The sequence below is a fragment of the Aythya marila genome, assembly GCF_965140915.1.
Source record: "Aythya marila genome assembly, chromosome: 2".
Taxonomy (NCBI): Eukaryota; Metazoa; Chordata; class Aves; order Anseriformes; family Anatidae; genus Aythya; species Aythya marila.
Genome location: NC_139043.1, coordinates 32693944 through 32717310, shown reverse-complemented (window position 1 = coordinate 32717310; position 23367 = coordinate 32693944). Strand labels below are relative to the sequence as shown.

Genomic DNA, 23367 nt, shown 5'->3' with positions numbered 1-23367 from the left:
TAACCTTTGTGCTACAAGGACTTTAAAATTGAGAAGAAATTCATACTCTCTCACTTCTCTTCTCAGTTTCTTCTCAGACAATTGGCTTATTTTACCCCTAGGAGTAATGAGGAAACTACAAAATTTCTTTATGGTTTAGAATCTGTCTCCTTCCCTGACTTCTGTCTATGGATAGGCAGATTTTTTATCTGAGTTTGTTTCAGGCTGGTAAGTTTACTTTAATACCAATGCCTACAGACCAAGGATCTCAAAAGGTTTACACCACCCAGTAAATATATACTAATGTGTAGCAACTCAATTCAAGTCAGTGTTGCAACACTCAACTCTGGTGATTCTATTGCTGTGATGACGAGATTGTGTAGGCACAAATGAACCAATGATACCCCTGTTGCAATGCTGGAATATTTTTTTTTTTTTAATAAAAATAATAATTCTGAGAGAAATGGTATAGCTAAGTATTGGAGGTCATACTTTAATGGCAAGAAAAGAACAAAATAATAATTAAAAAAAAAAAGAAAAAGAAAAAAAAATGGAGGTCTGTTCAACATATCTTTAAATTCTTTAATTATAACAACATCTTATGTGTTCTTTTTTTTTGTTTGTTTAATGTGTGACTCCCCTATGCTGTACATAATTATATTCAATATTTTATTTGAAAATCCCACATAATAATTAAAATGATATAAAATTTGTTTGTGCTTTATGAACAGAGGACAGTATATAAACATATCTTGGGGCCCAACTTTTAAAACCCTAAATTAATGTCCATTTGGAGCATTAAATATAAGTGCTTAAGGAAATGCCTACTTAGTCACTGAAAGCAATGGGGCTAAGACTTATGTTTAAAGTTAAACCTAGACAGATATCTCAAGAAAGGACTTTCCTGACTAGTGGCCTAACATTGATATGAGTCCAATGACTTTAATGTTTACTTTTGTTTTGCAGTGACATAAATGTGAGAATCAGGCCTTTAATCTGCATCATCCTGAACACTGCAAAAATAACAACTAGAAGTACAGTCCCCTGAGGTAGATTGCACCTTGCTTCACCCATCATGGCACCTACATTTATAGTTTGTAATATGTATAATTCCCTCAGATGACTCCTTTTAATGGTTCCTCCAAATGCACTGCTCTTAACCCCAAAGCAGAGGTTCATGATTGAACTATGAAGGTTTGTTTGGAAGAATTTACTTTTGATTTCAAATAAATGTACATTCTGGGGACTTCCAGACTATTATTGGGCCTGTCAAGGAATGGAAGAATAACAGATGCCTACCAGCCTACTTGCAAAGAGAAGATAGTCTGTCAAAACAGCATATTTATTTGTAATTAAGAGTCTAATTTTAAATCTCCTTCTTTGGTGACACTCATATCTTTGGCATTTACATTCCCAGTGTTTATACTAGCATCTTAAGTACACTTAAGTAGAAACTTTATTTCCAAATAAAGTTTCATAATTTGGCAGTCTCATCTCACTTTATAAATATAAGAACTTCAAATCCTTTTCCATATAAACATGTGTAATATTTCCTACCAAAACTGTGTGACAGCCAAGAAGTTCAATTCTTCTCAATCTATAAATCAGTGCTAGACAGCTCATCCAAAATAAAGGTTCAGCCCAGGCATTATTACAAATATACATGTCTAGTAAAAGTAAATAAATAAATATCTTCTAAGTATGAAATGACAGCGACTATCCAGCAAAATAATACTGTCTGTTAGAATGTTATGAGGGTTCATTGGAATGCAGTTGCAGTGAGAAATGACAGGAGGCCTTTACCTCCTAAGAGTGTGCGCTGTTCTCCACTGAGTTTGAAATTAGCAAAACAAGAAAGAGATACCCCAAGCTGTACTTTGACGGTATGGGAGAAGGGCTGGCAGGGAGAGCTGTTCAGTTCCTCCTGCCAGAAATTATTTGTGGAGATTGCCCAAAGATACACAAAACTGACGCAGGCACCTTTCCTTCTGCTCCAAGATGCTGTCTGAAAATGCCTGTATTTTTCAGGCTGACACACTCAGTGCTTGGTGAGCAGCACTCTGTCACATGAACAGCCCCACTGATTGCACAGGGGGGATTGCAGAAAACAGCCACTACTCACCCAGAGTGACAGGGCTCTATGTTTTGAATTACATCCCGACAGCCAGAGCCTGTTTTCCTCAACCCAAATGCATTCAAGCTCCTAGTCCCATTTCTCAGGAGCCAACTGTCTTGTTAAAGGTTAAGCTGGGAGGCCCTCTTCTGTCGGAATGAAGCATGCATGATTTACTGGACAGGAGAGCACAGAAATTCAGCACAGCTCTGCAAACTGCTGCTGAGAACCGCCAGCTACAAGCCCTGGCTTCTGACGTCAGCATGCCGCAGTATTTCTTTCAGGGTTGGGTGCTGGGGGTGGTGGTTGAATCGGTTCTTTTCTCGATGATTGCTTAAGCAAACCTGAAAGCAGAAGGAGATTACTGACAAAACTAGCATGAGCCCAGAACCACCTCCTCCTCCTGCAGCTGCAGGACAGCTCAGTTTCACCCCTGCTCTTTTTTCCTGTCCACTCCCAGGCAAACAGCTGGGTTCTTACAGCACTCCCTGGTGCTGCAGGTTTGCATCTTGTGCTGGGAAGGAGTCAAACTAGTGGTCCCCAACTTGTGGCTCACTCTTCTGGCCACTGCACCACTGCATAAAATAAGGACTTGTCATCCACCTGCATTTGCAAAATACTATAGATGTATTGGGGTGGCAGTAAGGCAGACAGCTGGTGTTGTCCATGCATTTAACAGGTATTCTCACCAATTGTCACAGAGATCTCAAGACCTGTTCTGCTTAAAGCTTGGATCCCAGCAAGTTTTAGGATGGAGCTGGATGAGGAGCCTTTTGAAATGGGGCAGCTCAGCTCAGTGCACAATATTAAGCTTAAGGTAGCAGAGAAGAACTCATATGCACTTTTGTCCCAGGATTAAAATAGAGTTTCTGAATTGATACTTGAAGTCCATCTCAGTCCTGTTTTAGCTGTTGGAGTCTTTCATAGGGTATGATCCTTTCTGTACAAAACAGTTCAGATCTTTGTTTAATCAATGCAATGCAGCCTATCAACTGTTCCTGCGGAAGTATGTCCAGGCATGAACCTGTAGATCCTTTGTCCTTGCCACAGGCAATCCAGTGGGGGAAAAAAAAAAAAAAGAAAAAGAAAAGAAAAAGTGGGGGAGGGAACTAACATTAGTTGAAAAATCCATTTCAGATTTAACTAGCAAACTTTATTTATTTATTTATTTAGTCTCAGAAGATTTAAACTAAAATACGTAGATTTGTTATCTCTTCTTTCTTACCCTGGTTAAAAATCAGTATTATTATTTCCTGTCTCCATGTAAGCCAGGAAAGGTAAAACCAGACATGGCAGAAGAATCAGTTCTGACTGTCCAATAGTGAGACCCTTTCAAAACCATTCAAATCTCTGGTACTTGCATGAAATTAACTAGTGAGGTTTACAAGATGCAACTGAAAGAAGCACAAATAACTTGTGCAAGTTAGGCTCCTTCTTTCTACTATTTTCTAGGATGATGATAGGAATGACAATAGGGAATAAACGATGATTACCCATTACAGTGATTGGATAAACTGAGGGATTCTATTATTATGGAAAACATATTTCATTGGAATTATTTTAAAGATTACAAGTATATGCTTCTTCTACATGTGATAAAAAATAAAACAACTAAAACCACTTTGCATGAAAGAACAGACTTTGAGTTATGATAGTTTATTGCAGTAAACCTGATGGGAAAGCACCATTACTGAGCTGAAGCTTTTCCACAAGACCTACTGTTCCCAGAAAGCAACTCAATGTTCAAAGAGTTCATTTATTATTTATGTCTTTATTTATTTATTTTATTTTTTAAACTTTTCCTAGCTGGATAGGGGCTAGATAGATTTTTTTTTCCCCCATGGTTGTAGTGACAAGCTAGTTTTCCCCAAGACTTTGTTCTGCTGCTTGTTGCTGTGACACTATCTGATCCTTTGCATACTGACAACAACCTGAATCCTCCCATTGACTTCAGTTAGCAATTTTTTTTTCAAGTCTCAGGTTCTTCTTACCCTCATGTAATTGAATCCCAGTATTTGGACTACTGCAAAGAAAAGACCTCATTGTGTAGCCTTACAAGCAGTACAGCTACTGTGACATGGAAAAGTATGACCATTTTGATTACTGAGATTCATAGTGAGATAAAGTAGGTTTCTGTAATAATAATGCAGCTGTAGTTCATTCTCCATTACCAACAAGTACATATATAATCCCCTGCTCCAAAGGGAACCATGACTACACAAAATCATTGCTTTTATGCAAGGAACACTGAAAGATGGGGTGTCTATTCTATTTAAAGAATCAAATATACCTGTTATAGTTCTGGCTCAGTGGCTGAAATAATACTATGTAAAAATAGTACTTCCAAATAAGTAAAATAGAGCATATTCCATCTAGCAATCTCAAAGTACTTAATGAGCATTAAGCCTTATGCTACCTGTGTGAGGTTGATTGCACTGTTCCAAAATATACAAGTAATCTCAAATAAAGAAAGATACAGTCGAGTAAATGGGCCCAAAATATCAAATCCCATCACTGCTAGGGCCCTGAGTGCAGTCTGCCCATGCTGCACCCTGGCAGTAATCAGCAGGGCCAAGAACCAAATGTCTAATTTTAACTTTAACAGTTAGGTCACATGCCTTACAGATACATGTACATGCATGTCAACATAAACACAAAGTTAGGTTTACAGAAGTGGTATTCTAAATCACCAGTTACATATTCATAATTTTTAAATAAAAAATTGTTGTATTTCCAGACTGCTAGATGTTGGAGAAAATCTTTTTTGGTATGAGCAGAAAGAACATGTTTTAATAGCAGTAATATACAGCTTCTTATCACTACCAGTAAGAACCTGCAGTGTGCTTTGCCACACCAGTTCAACAGGGCTATTATAACTTTTAGCTATTTATTAAGCTAAGCAGTAGCGATAAAAAAAAAAATAAATATATATATATATATATATATATCACACACCATGAGCCTCTTACTGATCTCAGATAATGCCATAGTAGTAGCCAGCCACAAGAGGAATGCTTTTTACTTGATTTTACAGATAGAACACCCAGAAAATCAGATCATTTGTTTCAACGTATTTGAGCTCCTTTATTGAGGGGAAGACTTGCAATTATCACAAATGGCTGAAGATGTTTACAAGAAATTCATTTGATTAAACAAAACAAAATGAAATATTTTAAAAGCCATGCAAAACATGCTAATATAAATATTTAAAATTCATAATTCATTAATAATGTTGATGTACAAATTATTCTAATTGCACAATTCTATCAAGCCATCTGTAGATTCAAATTTCTTCTCAAAACATATGTATTCTTTAAATTCTTTCAGTATCAGCTCAAGCTTCAAATATAAACTTTATAAACAAATATAAACAAAAAGAAATACATTTAGCATTTAAGCTTCCCACTCATGTCTCTCAGTTTTCACATATATCTGATATACACAGTCCTTATCCTTGAAAAAATGCATGCAATGAAGAAGCACTCCGCAGGAAGTTATAATGCTTTCAGTAAAAGTTTTCATTGATATGTCTTACAGGACTTACAAGAATTTATAAGGGGAATTTAGGCCTGTATATGCATATATATACACATATACGTATATTCAAGAGCAACAAGTCATTAAAATGATTGCTTTGTGCTCTGCTGTTCTGGTCTACGGTCCTCTCCTCATGCTCCCCACCATCAGTGCTGTGGGGAGGCTGCAGGGTGTTGGAGGAGCACCATGAACACTGCATGTGGAAACAAGTAAGGCCCCTGAGTAAAACTGTGGGTGTGCCTATGTGTTAAAGAGCTGGGATTTAAAATGTTTTGCAATCAGGCAGTGTGACATTTCTAAATTTCCTTCAGCAACATCATATCTTGATCGTTAGCAAGTATCAGCAATGCCACAAAAGCACTGCAATTAGGGAGTCAGTGCTATTTTTGGAGCACAAAGTGGTTTGAAAAAGTCTATTTCAAAGTATGGTGACACAATACACTGCTGCTGTGCTGAGTAAACATGTTAGTTATGTTTTGCCTCATCCACCACGTGCTATGCAATCTGAAATACCAGCTGAACAGCAGTTACAACAAACATTAAAATATCAATGAAACAACGGAAACTACACAATTGCTTCTAGAACATTTTTTTTTTCTGATTCAGATTGAGATGAACACTTCAGAACTCAGCAACTGCAGTGTTGTAACTTTTGGTGAAAGGAAGTTGATATTTTGAGAACAACTGAATGATGTCATTACCGTGATTCTAAAAATTGCCTTTGCATGGATTACAGAACCACGGAAAGGCCGAAGTGGGAAGGGACTTCTGAAGATCGTCTAGATCAATCCCCTTGCCAAGCAGGATCACCTAGAGCATATTAAATTGAAGACTGTAAATGATTACACTTCAGCCCATCTTATGGGTAAGTGAGGTATATAGAAAAGGTTGGAGGTACAAGAAGTTAACAGCTGTGCAGAAGGCCTAGGTATGAAGAGTGCACCTAGTGCATATCTCTACTTGTAGTGCACAGAAAATGGGGACACCTAACAAACATGGGATCTCTGGACCATTTGTCCATGACAAATTGACACAATAGAGCCACAGCCTATATTTGTCCCTGTATTTGCAGGAGGAGTATAGTGATGTGCACCTTATACTATCTTGTCTTGCAACTAATGAGAACTTTCTGAGCACACCTCGAGGCGTCTAGAATGCTTCTGTGGATGGCTGCTATGTAGATAGAGAAATAGTTGCTCAAACCAAAAGACGGATTGAGGGCTTCTCTGGGTCACAGTCACATCAGCTTTGCTTCCTCCAGCTTCTACTGGTATGAACATGGATTTAAAAGACCATGGCCCTGTTTGCATAACTGCCAAATATTTATTTTTGTGTAACAAAACTGTCACTTAATCTAGAAGCATTGAACATAGATGGGACCTTTGGAGGCCATCTGGTCCAACGCATTTTTTAGTATTTCCAAGATCAGGGATCCCACAGCCACTCTGGGCAACCTGTTCTAGCATTTGATAACCTTAACTGTAAAGAATTCTGTCCTTATACCTAGTAAGAATTTCTCTTGCTGCAACTTGTGTCTGTTGCCTCTCACCCTTTCACTGTGCCAAGACTATGGATCCATCCTCTCCATAGCTAATGACTGGTTGTCAAAGACAGCCAGTTGGCCTTCTCTTTCCAGCTCTCTCAGCCTCTGCATTATATAGCCATCATACATGTATGTTTATTTCCCTATTTCAAATATGGCACAGCAGTGTATTTCCAAATGAGTGGACATGCAGAGCACTGCATTGTCTGTGTGGCAACCAAACCCCACACTTACATCAAGCAGTTTTGCCTTGAAAAGTGGGTGTCATGTTGAGGGCCACACTGATGTACCTCTCTGATGAAGCAAGCATGCCATGGTGGTCTTTACTGAGACAAATTCAGTCAGCTTCAGTTGAACTTTGCTTAAGTGAAAGCTAGCAAATATCTTGGGATTTCACTATTACATCTTATTTGCTTCCAAGGGCTGGTGATGGTAAAAATAAGAACAATAAGAACCTTGTGATTAATATCACATTTAAGTTTACATAAAGAGCAATGCTGCACTTCAGAAATTTCTCATGCTCTTAGGGGATTTGGGTAAGTGAAAAGAGAATCTGAAATGAAAGCAGGATTTTGCCCACACTGAATTTATTTTTTTAATACTTTCACCAGTCCAGGGAAAATGAAAACTATACTTTTGTCATGATTCTCACACAATAGTCCCTGATTCTCATGTGTTGCTTTGTTTGGTCTGCTGGCTTGCTGTTGTTGTTGCAGGTTTTTGTTTTGTGGTGTTGAGTTTTTTTGTTTTGTTTTGTTTGTTGTTGGTAGTCGTGTCGTTTCGTTGGTTTTTGTTTTTACTATAACTATGACTTTTCTTGTCTTGTGATTTTTTCACGTGGGTGGATGGATGTGATGGCAAACAGTGAGAGCCCTGTGTGCTGCCAAACTAAACCATGAGCTCTGCAGGAAGATAAGGGAAAACAGAATCTTTTGTCTTCAAACTAGGACAACCTGGCAATTGCCTTAAAATTACGGCTTTGTTTGTTTGTCATTCAGAGATATCATTAAGGCTTCAATTGATACCTAGCACTGAACCATTCAGAGGTGAGTGACACTCAAATACTTTACAAGATAAGAGCTACTACAGGCACAGTACTTCAGAGTTTACCTAACTACAAAAGGTATACTTGCTTCAGAGCCTAGAGATGCTGGACTAAAATGCAAATGGCTATGTGAAGCTCCACAGTATTCTTACATATGGAGTGGTAATTCGTATCAAGAAAATGTTTGATATTAATAAAGAAGGGGGAGATTTGGGAGTGTGGCCTTGGGGAAAAAGTCCCGTGGTTGAGATAACATTAGACTCTTAATGATGAGGCCACCAGGAATATAAAAGAGTTTAGAGGGAACAAAGAAGGGTGATTCAGGAGACTCCATGCAGTCTCGGGTTGCTTGTTCTCCAGCCGTTAAGGCATGGAAGTTTCTGGGCGTTTGCCGTTGCTGTTATATTCAAAGTTGTTTGACCAATGAAAAGTTGTTTTGAAAAGAACTGCTGTGGAGAGAAGGGTATAAGAGGGGAGCCTGCCCTCAAGATAAAAAAAGGCAACACGATGAAGTTATGTCATCAATAAAGAAGTAGAAAGAAGGAATGAAAAGGAACAGGCTAACAGAATGGAGACCAGGACGGGAACAGGCACATTGATCACCTCATGAAGATGGGTTCGGCCAAACTCAGCATACCGCTCAAAGAAGCTTGTACAGAAAGTCACTGGAAATGGCACACTGGAGCTGGAGAGAAGCTCGAGCTGAGAGAAGCAGACCCGTGCACACAACTGCCCCTCGCTGGTAAGCAGCTGCACGTTATGGGGAATCATACGTCCTTAGGAATAAAGACTGTCCTGGTAACCTTACAGCTTATTCTCCTCATTAACAATCGGACAGTTTATGAGCCTGAAATATGGGACCAAATTGAGGTCAAGGTGTGGGACTCTGCAACTAAAAACAACAAGGTTGCAGTGGGATTGCTCGGCACCTGGCAAGCAATCTCTGAGGCCTTAAAGAGCCCTGTGGGACCACAGTCAGAAACGTGTGGTTTGCCAGACAGTGAGGGAGCTGCGGGCTCCTTTACTGATCCGACTGCTACGCCACGGGCCCGTCTGCTGCTACAGCCGTCGAAGGCTTTTGCTCTTACGCCCTCTGCTGAGCTGGACGTGCCTTTTGACCCAGGCCCTATTGCCCTTGAAAAGGAGATGGATATGCTTTTCTTCAATGTGGGAAGAACGGGATACATAAGGCCTGAATGCCGAGTTGCTTGACAACTTGGAGCGAGACATATTGTTCAAAAGGAATGGAAAATGGAGACTTTTAAGTCATGGAACTTAAAGGATTGTTACCTTTTCTGATTGTACATATGTATCGGCATACTCGGCTTTAGTATGAAGTATAGACACCCCGCACAACCAGCGCTGTTTACTTGCCTTTTATACCTTTTCTACCTTTTATACCAAGTATAAATATTACTAGATTCAGATTGAGTTGAGACTTCATTTATAGCAGTATCAAGTCATAATAATGACTTTTTTATCTGAAGATAAATAATGCTGTTATTAATAGTCAAATATGGAATAAGGCTCAGTAAATCTAGGGACATTAAAAGGTTTCTGAAGTAGTATATGCCGCATAAGAAAGGCAGACGAAAAATAGTAAATCTGGAATTGTTCTATGCTGATGTCATTACTTTATGCTTGTTTTCAAACAGAGATTGAGGAAAAATTTATCCATCATTTAGGCAGATTCTTATTTTAAATAATTAAAAGCATATCTTCTAGTTAACAAAGGATATTCCTGGAAAAGGAATGCCAGTATTTTTGGAGATTTTGTTCAGAATAAACAGCTACATGGAATGATGCTTACTCAGCCTGCTTGGTTTAAAAATGAGAATAGAAAGCCATCAGATCTGGGGTATTTTTTTCATTCACATAAGTTGTAAATATAAAATGAACAACTTTTTTAATGACACCCAAACAAGTCTGTATCTGATCCTAAGCAAAATCACATAGTCATGATATGAAGACTAATAAAGCTTTTGAACATTAGGAAAGAACTGGCTGTCACTTCCATTACATTTTAGGTAAAGGCTTCATTTTTTTCAGTCTTTCAATAGGAAAAAAAGATACATACCTTTGACTGCAGAAGAAAATATAGATAAAAAAAAAAAAAAAAAAAAAAAAACCAAACATAATAATATCTTACCATACATACAGGTGACAATCTACCTGTTAAAGTCTGTAGATAATAAGAAAAAAATATCCACATAAGTGAATTCCACATCCTCCTTTTTCATACTTCTCAAGTATAACCCATGGTTACTTTGGATAGCTCCTAAATAGCAAAATCCTCAGACTAGGGATCTGGTATCAAGGCCAGAAACATTAACATTTTCCATATATATAGAAAAATAGAGATGCAAAATTGTCAACAGTACTGTAGAGTTAAAAAAAATCTGAAAGTTGTTTATTTCCTTATATTTTCACAATTGATAGTGCAATTCTTTATGCAATTTAACAAGACATTAACACTAAAAAGATGAAGAACTAGCAGATGCAGAAAACTATTTAGTCTTCTTCAGTATCTTGAAGTACTGGAGTCATAAAGCAGGCTAGCAGAAAGACATTTTCTGCTCTTAAAATTAACATTTGGATTTTCTGGAGGTAATCCCCTGTGGACCCTTAATTCCTATCTTTCCTGACAATTTTTAAAAAGCTGGAGTAAACGTTTACTTGAAGTTTCTCAGAGTACAAACCACAAAATAACAGACAGGTTGTTCCGTCACCTCATTTACCTCATTTACAACCTGTGCATCCATCCGCTTTGTTAGCAGAATTTGTCAGAAGCATTTCCAATGTGGAAAAGCCTTGCTGTTCTTTATGTTGGCATAGGCTGCTTCCCTCCCATGTTTCTGTGTCCACACAGCACATGTATACACGGAAAAGATATGTCTTCACTTTATTTGCTGTACCTTCAGCCAGTGTCTGAACACACCTCACACACTGGATGGAAACATGGAAGGGAGAGTCATCATTATATCAATACCTCCACAGGTCACAGTGTCTCTATACCATTGAAAATGTGACTTGAAAAGCATTCAAACTTCAAAACAAAGCTGGAGACAGGCACCACAGCCACCAGTCCTCCCAATGCAGATTTTCTCATTTCCACAGATAAAAGGACAGGCAGGTACTTGGATACAGCTCCTTCAGCAAGATATTTATAGACAAGATGTTTTTTCTCCAGAATACTGATAACCAGCCGCATCAGCCATTTCCTGGCATACAACAACCTGCTTGGACAATCAAGAACCAAAGGCAAATCTAGCCAGTCCCCAGCTGTTAGGAAATGTTCATCCCAGACATCATAAATGTCACTACAAATCAAGATAAATTATTAACTGAAATAAATTAACATAATTGCTGTCTTATCCCATTTCTTTCCCTTAATGTTTCTCTAAGTCATTTCCTACCTATTAAAGATTGACCTAGTAATCACTGACAAAACAAAGCACAGTCTGCAATTGTATTACAGATTAAATTTCTAGCCTGCCATGCAGCTTCTATCGTTCTCTTGGATGGCTGCATTTTTCAGTATCGAGGCTTTAGTGTGCCATCTGGTGGATTTTTAGCATTTGATACATTTTTTACAAAAACAGTGATACAGGGATGACTGATATACTGACAGGAATATCTACCTTTCTGAAGGGAAATGTTATTAAAGAAAAAAAGAGTGTTTCTCCTCTCATCATCTCATATTTACTTTAATTATGTTTTTGCATGAGAATAATAACTTAATTCTTTCCGTATTTCCAGACAAGTGAGTTTTTAGTACTGCAACTAACGGATGTTTAGATAATCCTTACATAAATTAATTGTGTCTCTCTTGAAAAGGATTCCAGGAAATAAGCCTAAGAAAACTCCTGTTTATGGCCACAAGTTGACCCACTCAATGACGTCTATATGCCTAATTCTCACAGGCCACACAGAAAATCATAGAATAGAATCATAGAATCATCTAGGTCGGAAAAGCCATTCAAGCTCATCAAGCGCAACCACTAATCTGACCTACTGAGTCCCATCACTAAACTTTGTCCCTTAGTACCAAACTTACTCAACTAGTCTCTTTTAGGGATGACAATTAAAGACATTGAAACAAATCTATTGCCACACAACTTCAAACAAAGTAGAGAGTTTGAGTACAGATTCTTCAGCCTATTATGTACCCCAACAACAGCTCACATTAAAGATGGTGTAGGTTTTTTATGATACCACACAAAAATGTAAAACAGGTAAAATATTTGAAAATAAATAATGAGCATGAGTTTTCTACTGTATCTTTTATGCCCTTTCTTTGTAACTGTGAGGCATTTCTTCATTTCTCTTTTTATAGAGCACGAGTTGTGTGTTGAGGAGCCTGGGATGGATTCAGTTTCAAAACATAAAGAGACCTTTGAGTGCATGGTACTAAGAGGGAATATATCTGCTACTCCAGCGTAGTGCCACAGGCACCCTTCCACAAAATGTGGCATATTCAATTACAACTAGGATTTACAGAATTTTAATGCTGGATGGAGTCTGCCCTCAGAATGAATGTACTGTAGTTGCCACAAATGAGCGTGAATGGGCAGTAGTATGAGGCTCCTCCCCAATATGATGCTAATCAATAAACCTGGACTAAAGATGGCAAGGACTGTTTTGGAATATAAGAAAAGTCCTAGCTGAGAGGTGCTCAATATATGGCTGTTAATGAATGTCCTTGCTGGAGTCTGGCCTTGTTTCCATAAAAACAAGACTAACACAGATAAAATAGAAAGGAAAAGAACAGCAGTGATTGAAAACACAGCTTTTGGTTTTGGTCCTGGTTGTTACTGGCAACCTCACTGCTAGAAAAAAACAAGTTCATCAGAGTTTTATCAGCCGCTGTGAGACTTGGCAAATGTACCAATGCTGTGCTGTTTAAGACATTGATTTTAGCTGCATTTTTGCACATAGGCTCACTGCAATGTTGCAAAAAGTTCAGCTAAGACAGACCGTTTTTAAACTGAAAGCTAACATCAAGGACTGAACAGAAGATAAACAACTATGGAAAATAAATAAAATAATAAATAAATAAATAAGGGCAATAAGAATTGTCCTTATTTATTGGTCCTGATGGTTTCCAGAACTGAACTGTGACTGGAGTAAGTGGCAGTAGCAGTAACACTGAAATTCCTCTCTTTGGTCAGGACATCTTTTACAATCAGGTAGTGAAAGCCCAAGTCATATGATGTGTCTAAAGTCCCTAGAAAACAACACAACAACCCTGTTTTTGGTCTAGATAGGCTATGTTGCATCAGCAAGCAGTGTGACTGGACAGGTATGGATTCACTGAGTAAAATAGCTGTGCTGAGACCAGGTATCAACACTATAAGAGTTTAAAGGAGGTTATACTGAATTACCTGTATTCCAATCCTGTAGATTTAATTACCATTAGGATTTAGAACTCATGCTCCAGATTACTTTAGTCTGAAGGGACTTCTGAAAGTCCTAAAGGCACTTGGCATAAAAAGCACAGCACAGTTGCAGGGATAAATGGAGATTCATTTAGCAAGTGCAGATAAGATCTGAACTAAAATACCTCTATATGGCCACACCACCACTGCTACATGCATCTGCTTTGGGGAGCAGGCCAAGTGGCCTGCTAAAACTGAACTCCCTTTAAAGGCTACTGGCCACGTCCATCATGTTTAAGTTAAGCCCACGCCTCTGCAGGCCCCCAAAAAACTATCCATAGGCCTGAAGACATTATTATTTTGTTGTAGGATTTAAGTTTAGAGAGTCTGAAAGAGCAAAGGAAATTTTGTAGCGTGACAGAAGGAGTGTGTGGTCTGGGGCACAGCACCTGAGAGTAAGGATTTTTCTGAGGACAGGCAGCCTGCGAGGATAGTACTGGATTCCTGCAGAAGGTGGACAAGGAGGGAGACCTCCTGGCACCATCTTGTCTGACCAGTGTACAGGGAGTTACAAGTCCACATTTTTGATTATATTGTCTTTCTATCATATTCGGAGCTTTTATTTAATGAACAGAGCTAGGTTTTTATTATCCTAGATAAAGCTGAGTATAGACCATAGCGGGTTATATGTTCTCATTGCAAACTAGATCTACTCATAAATAAGAGTTATAAAATGTATATTTCATTTAGGAATAAAAGCGCATGCAGTTATTGAACACGGTCTTTAACTGAGATTGAAAACACATTGCAAGGATTAAATATGACCTGAATACAGGAAACCAAAAATATAGCTATTTCTCCAGAAAGCTCAGAGAGTATAGCATACAATTGATTTCAATAGGCTTTAAACACTCTGGAGGATTAAAGCCACAAGAGAATACAGATTACAGTAGTTCAAGATACTTTCAAATCTGCAAGTTCAGTTATCTGAAAGCCATTTTTTTTATGTCAGTTCTTTCATACTAATCCAACTTTACTTGCAGTAAAGTACCACTTGTTTCAGCTATGAAAACTAACAATGTCTTATCTGCGCTGTACATACAGTTGAAGAAAATCTGATATTTTAGTTTTGAATAGTTTCAAAAGGCTTTTGCATCACTTAACATTTTATAGGGAGTTCAAGGATTTCTGATATATGAAGTAAGGTTTGTCTTTATAGAACAACAGTGTTTCTGAGGTCTCTGTAATATAACGAAAATTTAACACCTTTAATAAAATTGGTATATCAAAATCCCCATGTGGAGTTAATCAGTATAAAAGTGTACTTTTACTAATACAAGTTAAATTGACATAAATTAGATTTAAATCAAAGGAAGAATAGGTTTTCAAGGTTTTGCAGCAGTTCAGTTAAATCAGTTTAAAACCAAATCTTAAGCCAATACTGTGCAACATTTTTATTTTATTTTATTTTTTTTCATGAAGTCTTGCTGACTTTTCTGGACAAAACTTGTTTTTACCAACTAGCCATAAGTTCCATTGGTTACAATAGGACAGTAAGCTTTTTCTGATATTACTGCAGCTTACTTTGTAGGTCATTTTCAGTGTACAGTGCACCTGCACCCCTTTTTATGACTTTTATAACCTTTATTTTCTTCTCCTTCCACCTTTTAATATGTGTTTAATAAAGTCTTACAAAATTTCTCATTATATTCACAAATTAGACTCAGGCCCTGGCAATAGAAAACAAACTCTGTTTTTCTTAACCGTGCACGTGTGAAGAAAACCACTCACGATAATGTAAATATGACAATAGTTAATCCCTGTGCAATCTTAACAGCAGTCTTTTGATTGAACGTGTTAAATTTAGGACTGTGGAATAATTTCATGCATGGTAAAGGGCACTACAGGTAAAACCTTTCAGTTGAATGGAGAAAATATGCTATGCTGATCACTGAGGCATAATCTAAAGTGGAACTAAACAGTATAACTAACTAAGACTGTAGATACGGTTTATGGATATAAATCTCTGCTTCTAGCTGTTGGCACAGATAACTGTGTTTGGGCTACGAAGCTGGTGAAGGGCCTGGAACACAAGTCCTGTGAGGAGCAGCTGAGGGAACTGGGGTTGTTCAGTCTCCAGACTAAAACAGCCCCCTCAGCGCCCTCCCACATCCTCCCCCAGCCCCCAGGGCCGTCCCGCATCGCGCCCTCGGAATGCGTCACTGCCCCTGACGCCATCTCGCCGCGCCGCGGCCGGGCCCCGCAGCATGGCCGTGCCCGGGGAGCCGCCGCCGCCGCCGCCGCCCGCCGCCGAGCTGCCGTCCTTCGCCGCGGCCCGCGGGCTGGTGGGGCGGCGCTACTCGTGCCTGGTGGTGGCGCCGCACCGCCGGCACATCGCGCTGCCGCCGCGCTACCTCGGCCACAAGCGCACGGGCATCCGCGCCCAGCTGGACGCCGAGCTGCTGCGCTACTCGGAGAGGTGCGGCCGGGCACCGGGCGGCCCCCGCGGGGTCTCTCTGCCGTGGGGGAAGCCCTCGGCCCGCCGCCTGTGGGGAGCACGGGGTGGGCGCCCCGCTCACGGCTCACTCTGCTTCCTCCCCAGCCTCCAGGGCGTGCCGGTGGCCTACGACAACGTGCGGGTGGTGGGGGAGCTCGGCGACATCCGCGACGACCAGGGCTTCGTGCACCTGAACATCGAGGCGGACTTCGTCATCTTCAGCCCCAAGAAGGGGAAAAAAATGGTGGTATGTATGTTATATATGGAGTGGTAATTCGAGTCGAGAAAATGGTTGATATTAATAAAGAAGGGGGAGATTTGGGAGTGTGGCCTTGGGGGTCAGAAAGCCCCGCGGTTGATGGTAACTTCAGACTCTTAACGATGAGGCTATCAGGAATATAAAAGAGTTTAGAGGGAACAAAGAAGGGTGATTCAGGAGACTCCATGCAGTCTCGGGTTGCTTGTTCTCCAGCCGTTAAGGCATGGAAGTTTCTGGGCGTTTGCCGTTGCTGTTATATTCAAAGTTGTTTGACCAATGAAAAGTTGTTTTGAAAAGAACTGCTGTGGAGAGAAGGGTATAAGAGGGGAGCCTGCCCTCAAGATAAAAAAGGGCAACACGATGAAGTTATGTCATCAATAAAGAAGCAGAAAGAAGGAATGAAAAAGAACAGGCTAACAGAATGGAGACGGGAAGGCAACAGGCACTTTGATTGCCTCATGAAGATGGGTTCGGCCAGATTCAGCAAACTGCTCAGAGAAGCTCATAGAGATAGTCGCTGGGAATAGGCGCAGTGGAGCTGGAGAGAAGCTCGAGCTGAGAGAAGCAGACCCGTGCACACAGCTGCCCCTCGCTGGTAAGCAGCTGCACGTTATGGGGAATCATACGTCCTTAGGAACAAAGACTGTCCTGGTAACCTTACAGCTTATTCTCTTCATTAACAATCAGACAGTTTATGAGCCTGAAATACGGGACCAAATTGAGGTCAAGGTGTGGGACTCTGCAGCTAAAAATGACAAGGTTGCAGTGGGATTGCTCAGCACCTGGCGAGCAATCTCTGAGGCCTTAAAGAGCCCTGTGGGACCACAGTCAGAAACGTGTGGTTTGCCAGATAGTGAGGGAGCTGCGGGCTCCTTTACTGATCCGACTGCTGTGCCATCAGCCCCCCCAACGCTACAGCCATCGAAGGCCTTTGCTGTTCCGCCCCCTGCTGACCTGGACGTGCCTTTTGACCCAGGCCCTATTAGCCTTGAAAAGGAGATGGATATGCTTTTCTTCGATGTGGGAAGAACGGGATACATAAGGCCCAAATACCAAGTTGCTTGACAAATTAAAGCAAGACGTATTGTTCAAAAGGAATGGAAAATGAAGACTTACTTATAATGAAGAAAAGGAATGGAAAACAGAGTGTTGTTTGTAATGAAGAATAGGAATGGAAAATGGAGACTGTTAAGTCATGGAACTTAAAGGGTTTTTTGTTACCTTTTCTGATTGTATAGGCATACTTGGGTTTAGTATGTAAAGCAATGTTCTGTATATTTAGAATGTTTGATGTTCGTGTGTGCATGTTGGTAGAGCATAGACTCCCCACACACCCAGTGCTGTTTACTTGCGTTTTATACCTTTTGTAGCTTTTATAACTTCATTTACATGTATAACATGTAGATACACCGGCATCTCTCAGGGAATTTTTTGCTTCAGTTATCAAGGCTTGGCTTATCTCCATCCAAAGCAGTGGGCTGGGACTTATGTAGAGTTGTATTTTGGTTTAGTCTAGTAATTTCTGTGGGTAGTTTCTTACCATGCCAGTAGTTTATAATAGTTCACTGGTAGTTTATAGTAGTAATCAATATTGTCACACTTCTGTGCTTCCTGCCCCTAAATGTGTGAGGCTGGTGTGGACTCACCTCAACCATGCAGTTTTGGGCACCACAGTGCAAGGACATAAAGCTATTACAGAGCCTCCGAAGAATGGTGACAAAGATGGTGAAGGGTCTAGAGGGGAAGACACAATGGGAAGTAGCTGAAGTCTCTTGGTTAGTCCAGCCCAGAGCAGAGCAGGCTGAGAGGAGGCCTCATGGTGGCCTGCAGCTCCTTCACGAGGGGAGTGGAGGGGCAGGCGCTGAGCTCTGCTCTCTGGGGACAACGACAGGCGACAGGACCCGAGGGAACAGCATGGATCTGGGACAGGGGAGGGTCAGGCTGGGGGTTAGGGAAAGGTTCTGCACCCAGAGGGTGGTTGGGCACTGTTGACAGGCTCCCCTGGGAACTGGTCATGAAGCATTTGGACAGTGCTCTCAGACACATGATCTGTTTGTTTGTTTATTATTTATTTATTTATTTATTTATGATGGTCCTCTGGGGACCCAGGAGGTGGATTCAATGGTCCTTGTGGATCCCTTCCAACTTGGATATTCTGTGATTCTATGATTCTGTGAAATTTATTAAATAGAAGTTTAAAGAGCAAATAATTCTTAAATGGATGAGTTTACTCTTATTTAATAGTGGCAGTAAGGTTTAGGGTGTAATGATGAATTTATTTATTTTAAGTACTAGAGCAGCACTTACACCTGCTTTTCAGTAAAAGGAAATACAAATCTGTGATTCTGTGAAATACATGGCTCAGGGAGCAGCTTTAAGCAGAACATGTATTCAAACTCTAAACTTGGTTTTGCCATATCTGTTGTTATGCCATGTTTCTTGTGGAATAGCATATGCCTTTCTGTAAATGTCATTAAGAAGTAAATAGGTCCTTTTGATAGAAAGTGGATGAACACACCATCTCAAATTCATTTTTGAGGAGACATCCTCTCGGTGTCTTTCATTCTTCTCTGAGGAGAGCAAAGGTGGATAAGGTTAGATGTGCAAATGTGTCAGAAACCCACTGGATAGAGTACTTAAAGGCTTCTTATGTGTCATCTGTATCTTTAGCTGCTAAGTAGCTCTGTAGCAACATGAAAGTAATTTCAGACAAGTAGATAGGACTTAAAATGGCTTTAAAATAAAGCTGATGGCTGTACGGTCAGGAAAGAGGTAACTGTTTGATGCATGCACTCACTATAGCTAGATTCCATGCTTTGACTTTCATTTTTACAGATACAGGTTCACTGAACAGGACTGTATGAAAAGAATCATAGAATCACTAAGGTTGGAAGAGACCTCCAAGATTATCTGGTCCAACTATCACCCTACTACCAATGACACCCGCTAAACCATGTCCCTAAGTACCAGGTCCAACCTTTCCTTAAACACCCCCAGGAACGGTGACACCACCACTTCCTTGGGCAACCCGTTCCAATGCCTGACTACTCTTTCTGAGAAGAAATTTCTCAAAAATGGTTTTGATTTTAGTGTAGAAAATTTTGCTTATTTGCTAGATAAACAGACTTCTAACTTGAGTATAGAAAGTGTCCAAAGTGTCTATATAGGAAACTGAACATGCATCACCTATGCATTCAAAGGGATAATCTTTAATAGAGCTTTATATGACATTGTTTTTCTTTTTTAGGGTGTAATTAATAAAGTGGCCCCAAGTCATATTGGCTGTCTGATACATGGATGCTTCAATGCTTCTATCCCTAAACCTGAACAAATGTCAGCTGTAGAGTGGCAAGAGTTAGGGTTAAAAGTAGGGGATGAACTGAAATTTCGAGTATCACACTTAGATTCTGATGCAGCTGGAGTGTTCTTCATTCGAGGAGGACTGACTAAAACAAGGTATTGTGCCATAAAAGAGAATATTTTTGAACTGTTTTAATGGATTTGTTATAAGCTAAATGATTTGATGTAACGTCTTAGGCTTTAAGCTTCCCTGTTTTTATACAAACTCTCATCTAAAATTAGGTTGTATTAGTAAAATTAAACATCTTGCTGTTAAGAACTTGCATGGAAATTTTCTCTGGAAAAATAAATAGATTTTTCTGAGCTTTAAAAAAACTAACTGCTGTCCTGTGAACTGTTGACTGTGTATACATATCATACGTGTTCAAAGTAACACCTGAAAACTAGAGTGGCTTTCTTTATGAACATTTCTAGACTTTTCAAGTAAAAATGTTCCAATTTCTGAACACAGTGTGTATGTTGGTATTTCTACACACATACACATACTGACAGTTACATAATCACAAGTAGTTACATGCAGGTGACTTAATGCTTGCAGAAACATCTTTGATCTCAAAGATGATATGAGAAAATGCATGACCTTCATCTGTTCACTTATGCCTCTAGGTTTTCAGAGCAACTAGCTAAAAATCTTAATAGTGTTATCTTTGAAAGAGTTTATTTAGATTTTTAAAATGTTTGTTTGCTGACCATTTTTTTTTTACCAATGGGATTAATTTTTTTTTTTTTTTAATGTACAGTATAAATATTACTGATGAAATCATAACATTTTTGGAGATCCATAGAGTTGTGTTTAATCTGAAAGGATGTTCTGGATTGTCTTCATGAATTCAGAATGAAGTTTAACCATTTTGTCCCCAGTGACTCTGGGGGCATCTGTTCCTCTGTAGTTTTATCTGCATTCTTTCCTTATGAGTCTTCTTAGACGTCTTCTCCAGTGCTATTGCAGGATGCCTACTAAGGTTTTGTTTTTAGTGTTTTTTTTTGTTGTTGTTGTTATTTTTATTGTTTGGTTTTGTATTTTTGTTTTTCTGGCATCTTCTTTGTTTTATCTGTACAGACTTCAGCAGGGCAATTGCTTGGTAAAACCAGCAGCATGTCTCAGGTATGATTGAACAGGTTGTATTGTGTTTTTGAATAACTGATGAACCAACAAAAAGGGGTGCTGCACAGTGTGTAATTATAAATTACTGGAATGAAAGAAAAGAGTAAATAACAAAATAGTGTGTACAGGATGTTAGAGAAGAAATTTAGGCTAAGGTTTGGGAGAGAATATTGATTCATTGGTAAAATAAAAGGTGGTCAGGTAGTAGAAATTAAGTTGAAAGTGTTAACAGGCTTTATATTTTTTGCTAACTAGAGTGTCATATTTTCCATTTGTGTATTTTATCTACTTGGTGTAAATACTGTGCTTCAGAAAATTGTGACATTTCACTGTGTGACATGCCTTAAGATTTTCTATTTTATCTTATTTTGTATGTTTCCTTACAGTATGCAGCCCAAAATATCTGAGAGCATCACTGACTGTGCAAATGGAGAGGAAACTCAAAACCTTGAACATGAGAAAAATAGCTTGAATGACTCTGGGGGAGATAATGTCATGGAAGAGCCTCCAGATGAGACAGGTAACACTGGAAGGGACAATGCAGAAGAGCAAAGTGTTGTTCCTGTGAATGGAATATGTGATGATAAAAATAAGAAGAAGAAAAAGAAAAAACATAAGCAAGAAGAACAGCAACAGATAATGCCTGCCAGTGACTCTAGTGGTTACCAAAGTGACCACAAAAAGTCAAAGAAAAAGAAAAGAAAGCATTGTGAAGTTGAAGAAAGTGAATTAACTCAACTGCCACAAGAACCCAAAGCTAAAAAAAAAAGGACTGAAGTCTGAAGTGCCTGTCTTAAAAAAGATACCAGATATTTTTGATAAACTTCCAATAAAACCCTATTTTCAAAATACATGTGTATTTCTTTACTAAACAATATGTTTTTCTGTGTGGGATTGTTTGTGTGCATATGTGCATCAACAGCTTTACAGGCAGCAGCTTTTAAAGAAGTGTTGCAAGAAAAAGGGTGGAGGCAGTATGTGCATGTCTTGTTGACTGGAAAATAATGGATAGAATATGAATATAGTATAATTGTAGGATCACACATATCACCTCTGCTTTCCAGCTCCATGCATTAACTAGTAGCTAGTTATGAGTTAAGATAATCGAATTTCATCATTGCTGCTGAGTGTCTTGATTTTTGTAAGAGGAGTCTTAATGTTCTAGGACACACTCCTGAATTTTCAAGTGCTGAGAAAAGAATTTTTTGTTGTTTTGTTTTGTTTTTTAATTATTGGAGGGGAGGGAGAAGTAATGGGCAGTGAATGCCTGTGAATGAATCTGTGCAGCCTGACTTAAAGGTTAATCTAACAGTGAGTGTAGCGGTTCATTCAAAACAAAGTTTTGTAGGTACTCTCTAAAAAACGAATAAACAAAAAGAGATGGTCAACATGACTCAGCATTGAAGCAGGGAAGAGAGAAGATTAATGTAATCCGATGTGATGGAATACCATTTGCACACTGGTTAGAATAACACTGGTTAAGCTGCTAGTCATGTGACATAATTTGAGAAAGTTCTTATTTTTTATGTATCAAACTCAGACGTAGCAGTTTTCATTAAAAAAAAAAAAAAAAAAAAAAAAAGGGTGCAACTCTAACCATTTAAACCTGCTATAACTTTAAAATGTTGGTCTCTAGAATAACAGGTGAGTGCAGTCAGTATTTTCCAGGCTGTTGGAATTAATGTTACTGGAAAATTAAGATAATGAAAAAATTATGGTCAAATGTTAACTAATGTATCTTACTAAGACCTAATTTTCCTGGTGTAAATGCAATACAGTTTTTTGAATATCAGTATTTTGGTTCCAGCTCTTTTCTGTTGTGAAGAGTTTTGGAGAGCTGCAGTGTGACTTGGTCTATGCTAATTCTTTAACTGAGGTAGGAAGGCAATGCTTGCCTTGGTGCTATTGACTTGTGTAAGACATCACCAGCTCTTCTGAAACCTTGTAAGTAATCAGCATGTATGTGGGAACTTGCTGTTAACCCATCTGCTCTCTAGGTATTCTCAGACTAAACACTGCTGTAACAGTTATGCTGATGCTATTAGCTGACTGTAATAGACTTATATGCAGTGTCTAATCAAATAACCACAGAACATGTTCTGGATTTGAAGTATGGTAGTACTTGTTTTAGGGCTTAATTCATGCTGTATTAAAGATACTTAAAAAGACATTAAAGATCCAGGCTTGGCAGATCCAAGTTTCTGTCTTGTATGATTGATGTCATGTACACCATGGGAGTTTTAAAGTTAATATTGTAGTCCCAAAATTGGGGAAAAAAAAAAAAACACACACACACACACACACAAAAAAAAAAAAAAAAAAAAAAAAAAAAACTTACAGAAAATAGGGAGGCATGTATCTTTTGTAATCTTTCTGTAGCTTGTGTAACTACAGACAACAGTATAACACTACAAAGAACCAAGTTGAGTTTTTGCAAACTATAAGGGCAGCTTAAATCAATTTTTAAGGGCAGCAGAATCTTCTATATATTCTCTACAATTTGTCCCTATTCTGTTTTTATATGTGACGACGTTTATATTTGAACTAGATG

At 39.0% G+C, this 23367-nt stretch overlaps 1 protein-coding gene across 1 annotated transcript; it reads left to right on the top strand.

Moving 5' to 3' along the window:
* Positions 1-15848: 15848 nt before the first annotated feature.
* Positions 15849-21973, top strand: POLR1F (RNA polymerase I subunit F). The gene is made up of 4 exons (XM_082753669.1): positions 15849-16074; positions 16198-16339; positions 19599-19807; positions 21203-21973. The coding sequence occupies exons 1-4, from the start codon at positions 15863-15865 to the stop codon at positions 21597-21599; spliced, it is 960 nt and encodes a 319-aa protein (XP_082609795.1). The 5' UTR covers positions 15849-15862; the 3' UTR covers positions 21600-21973.
* The last annotated feature ends 1394 nt before the right edge of the window (positions 21974-23367 follow it).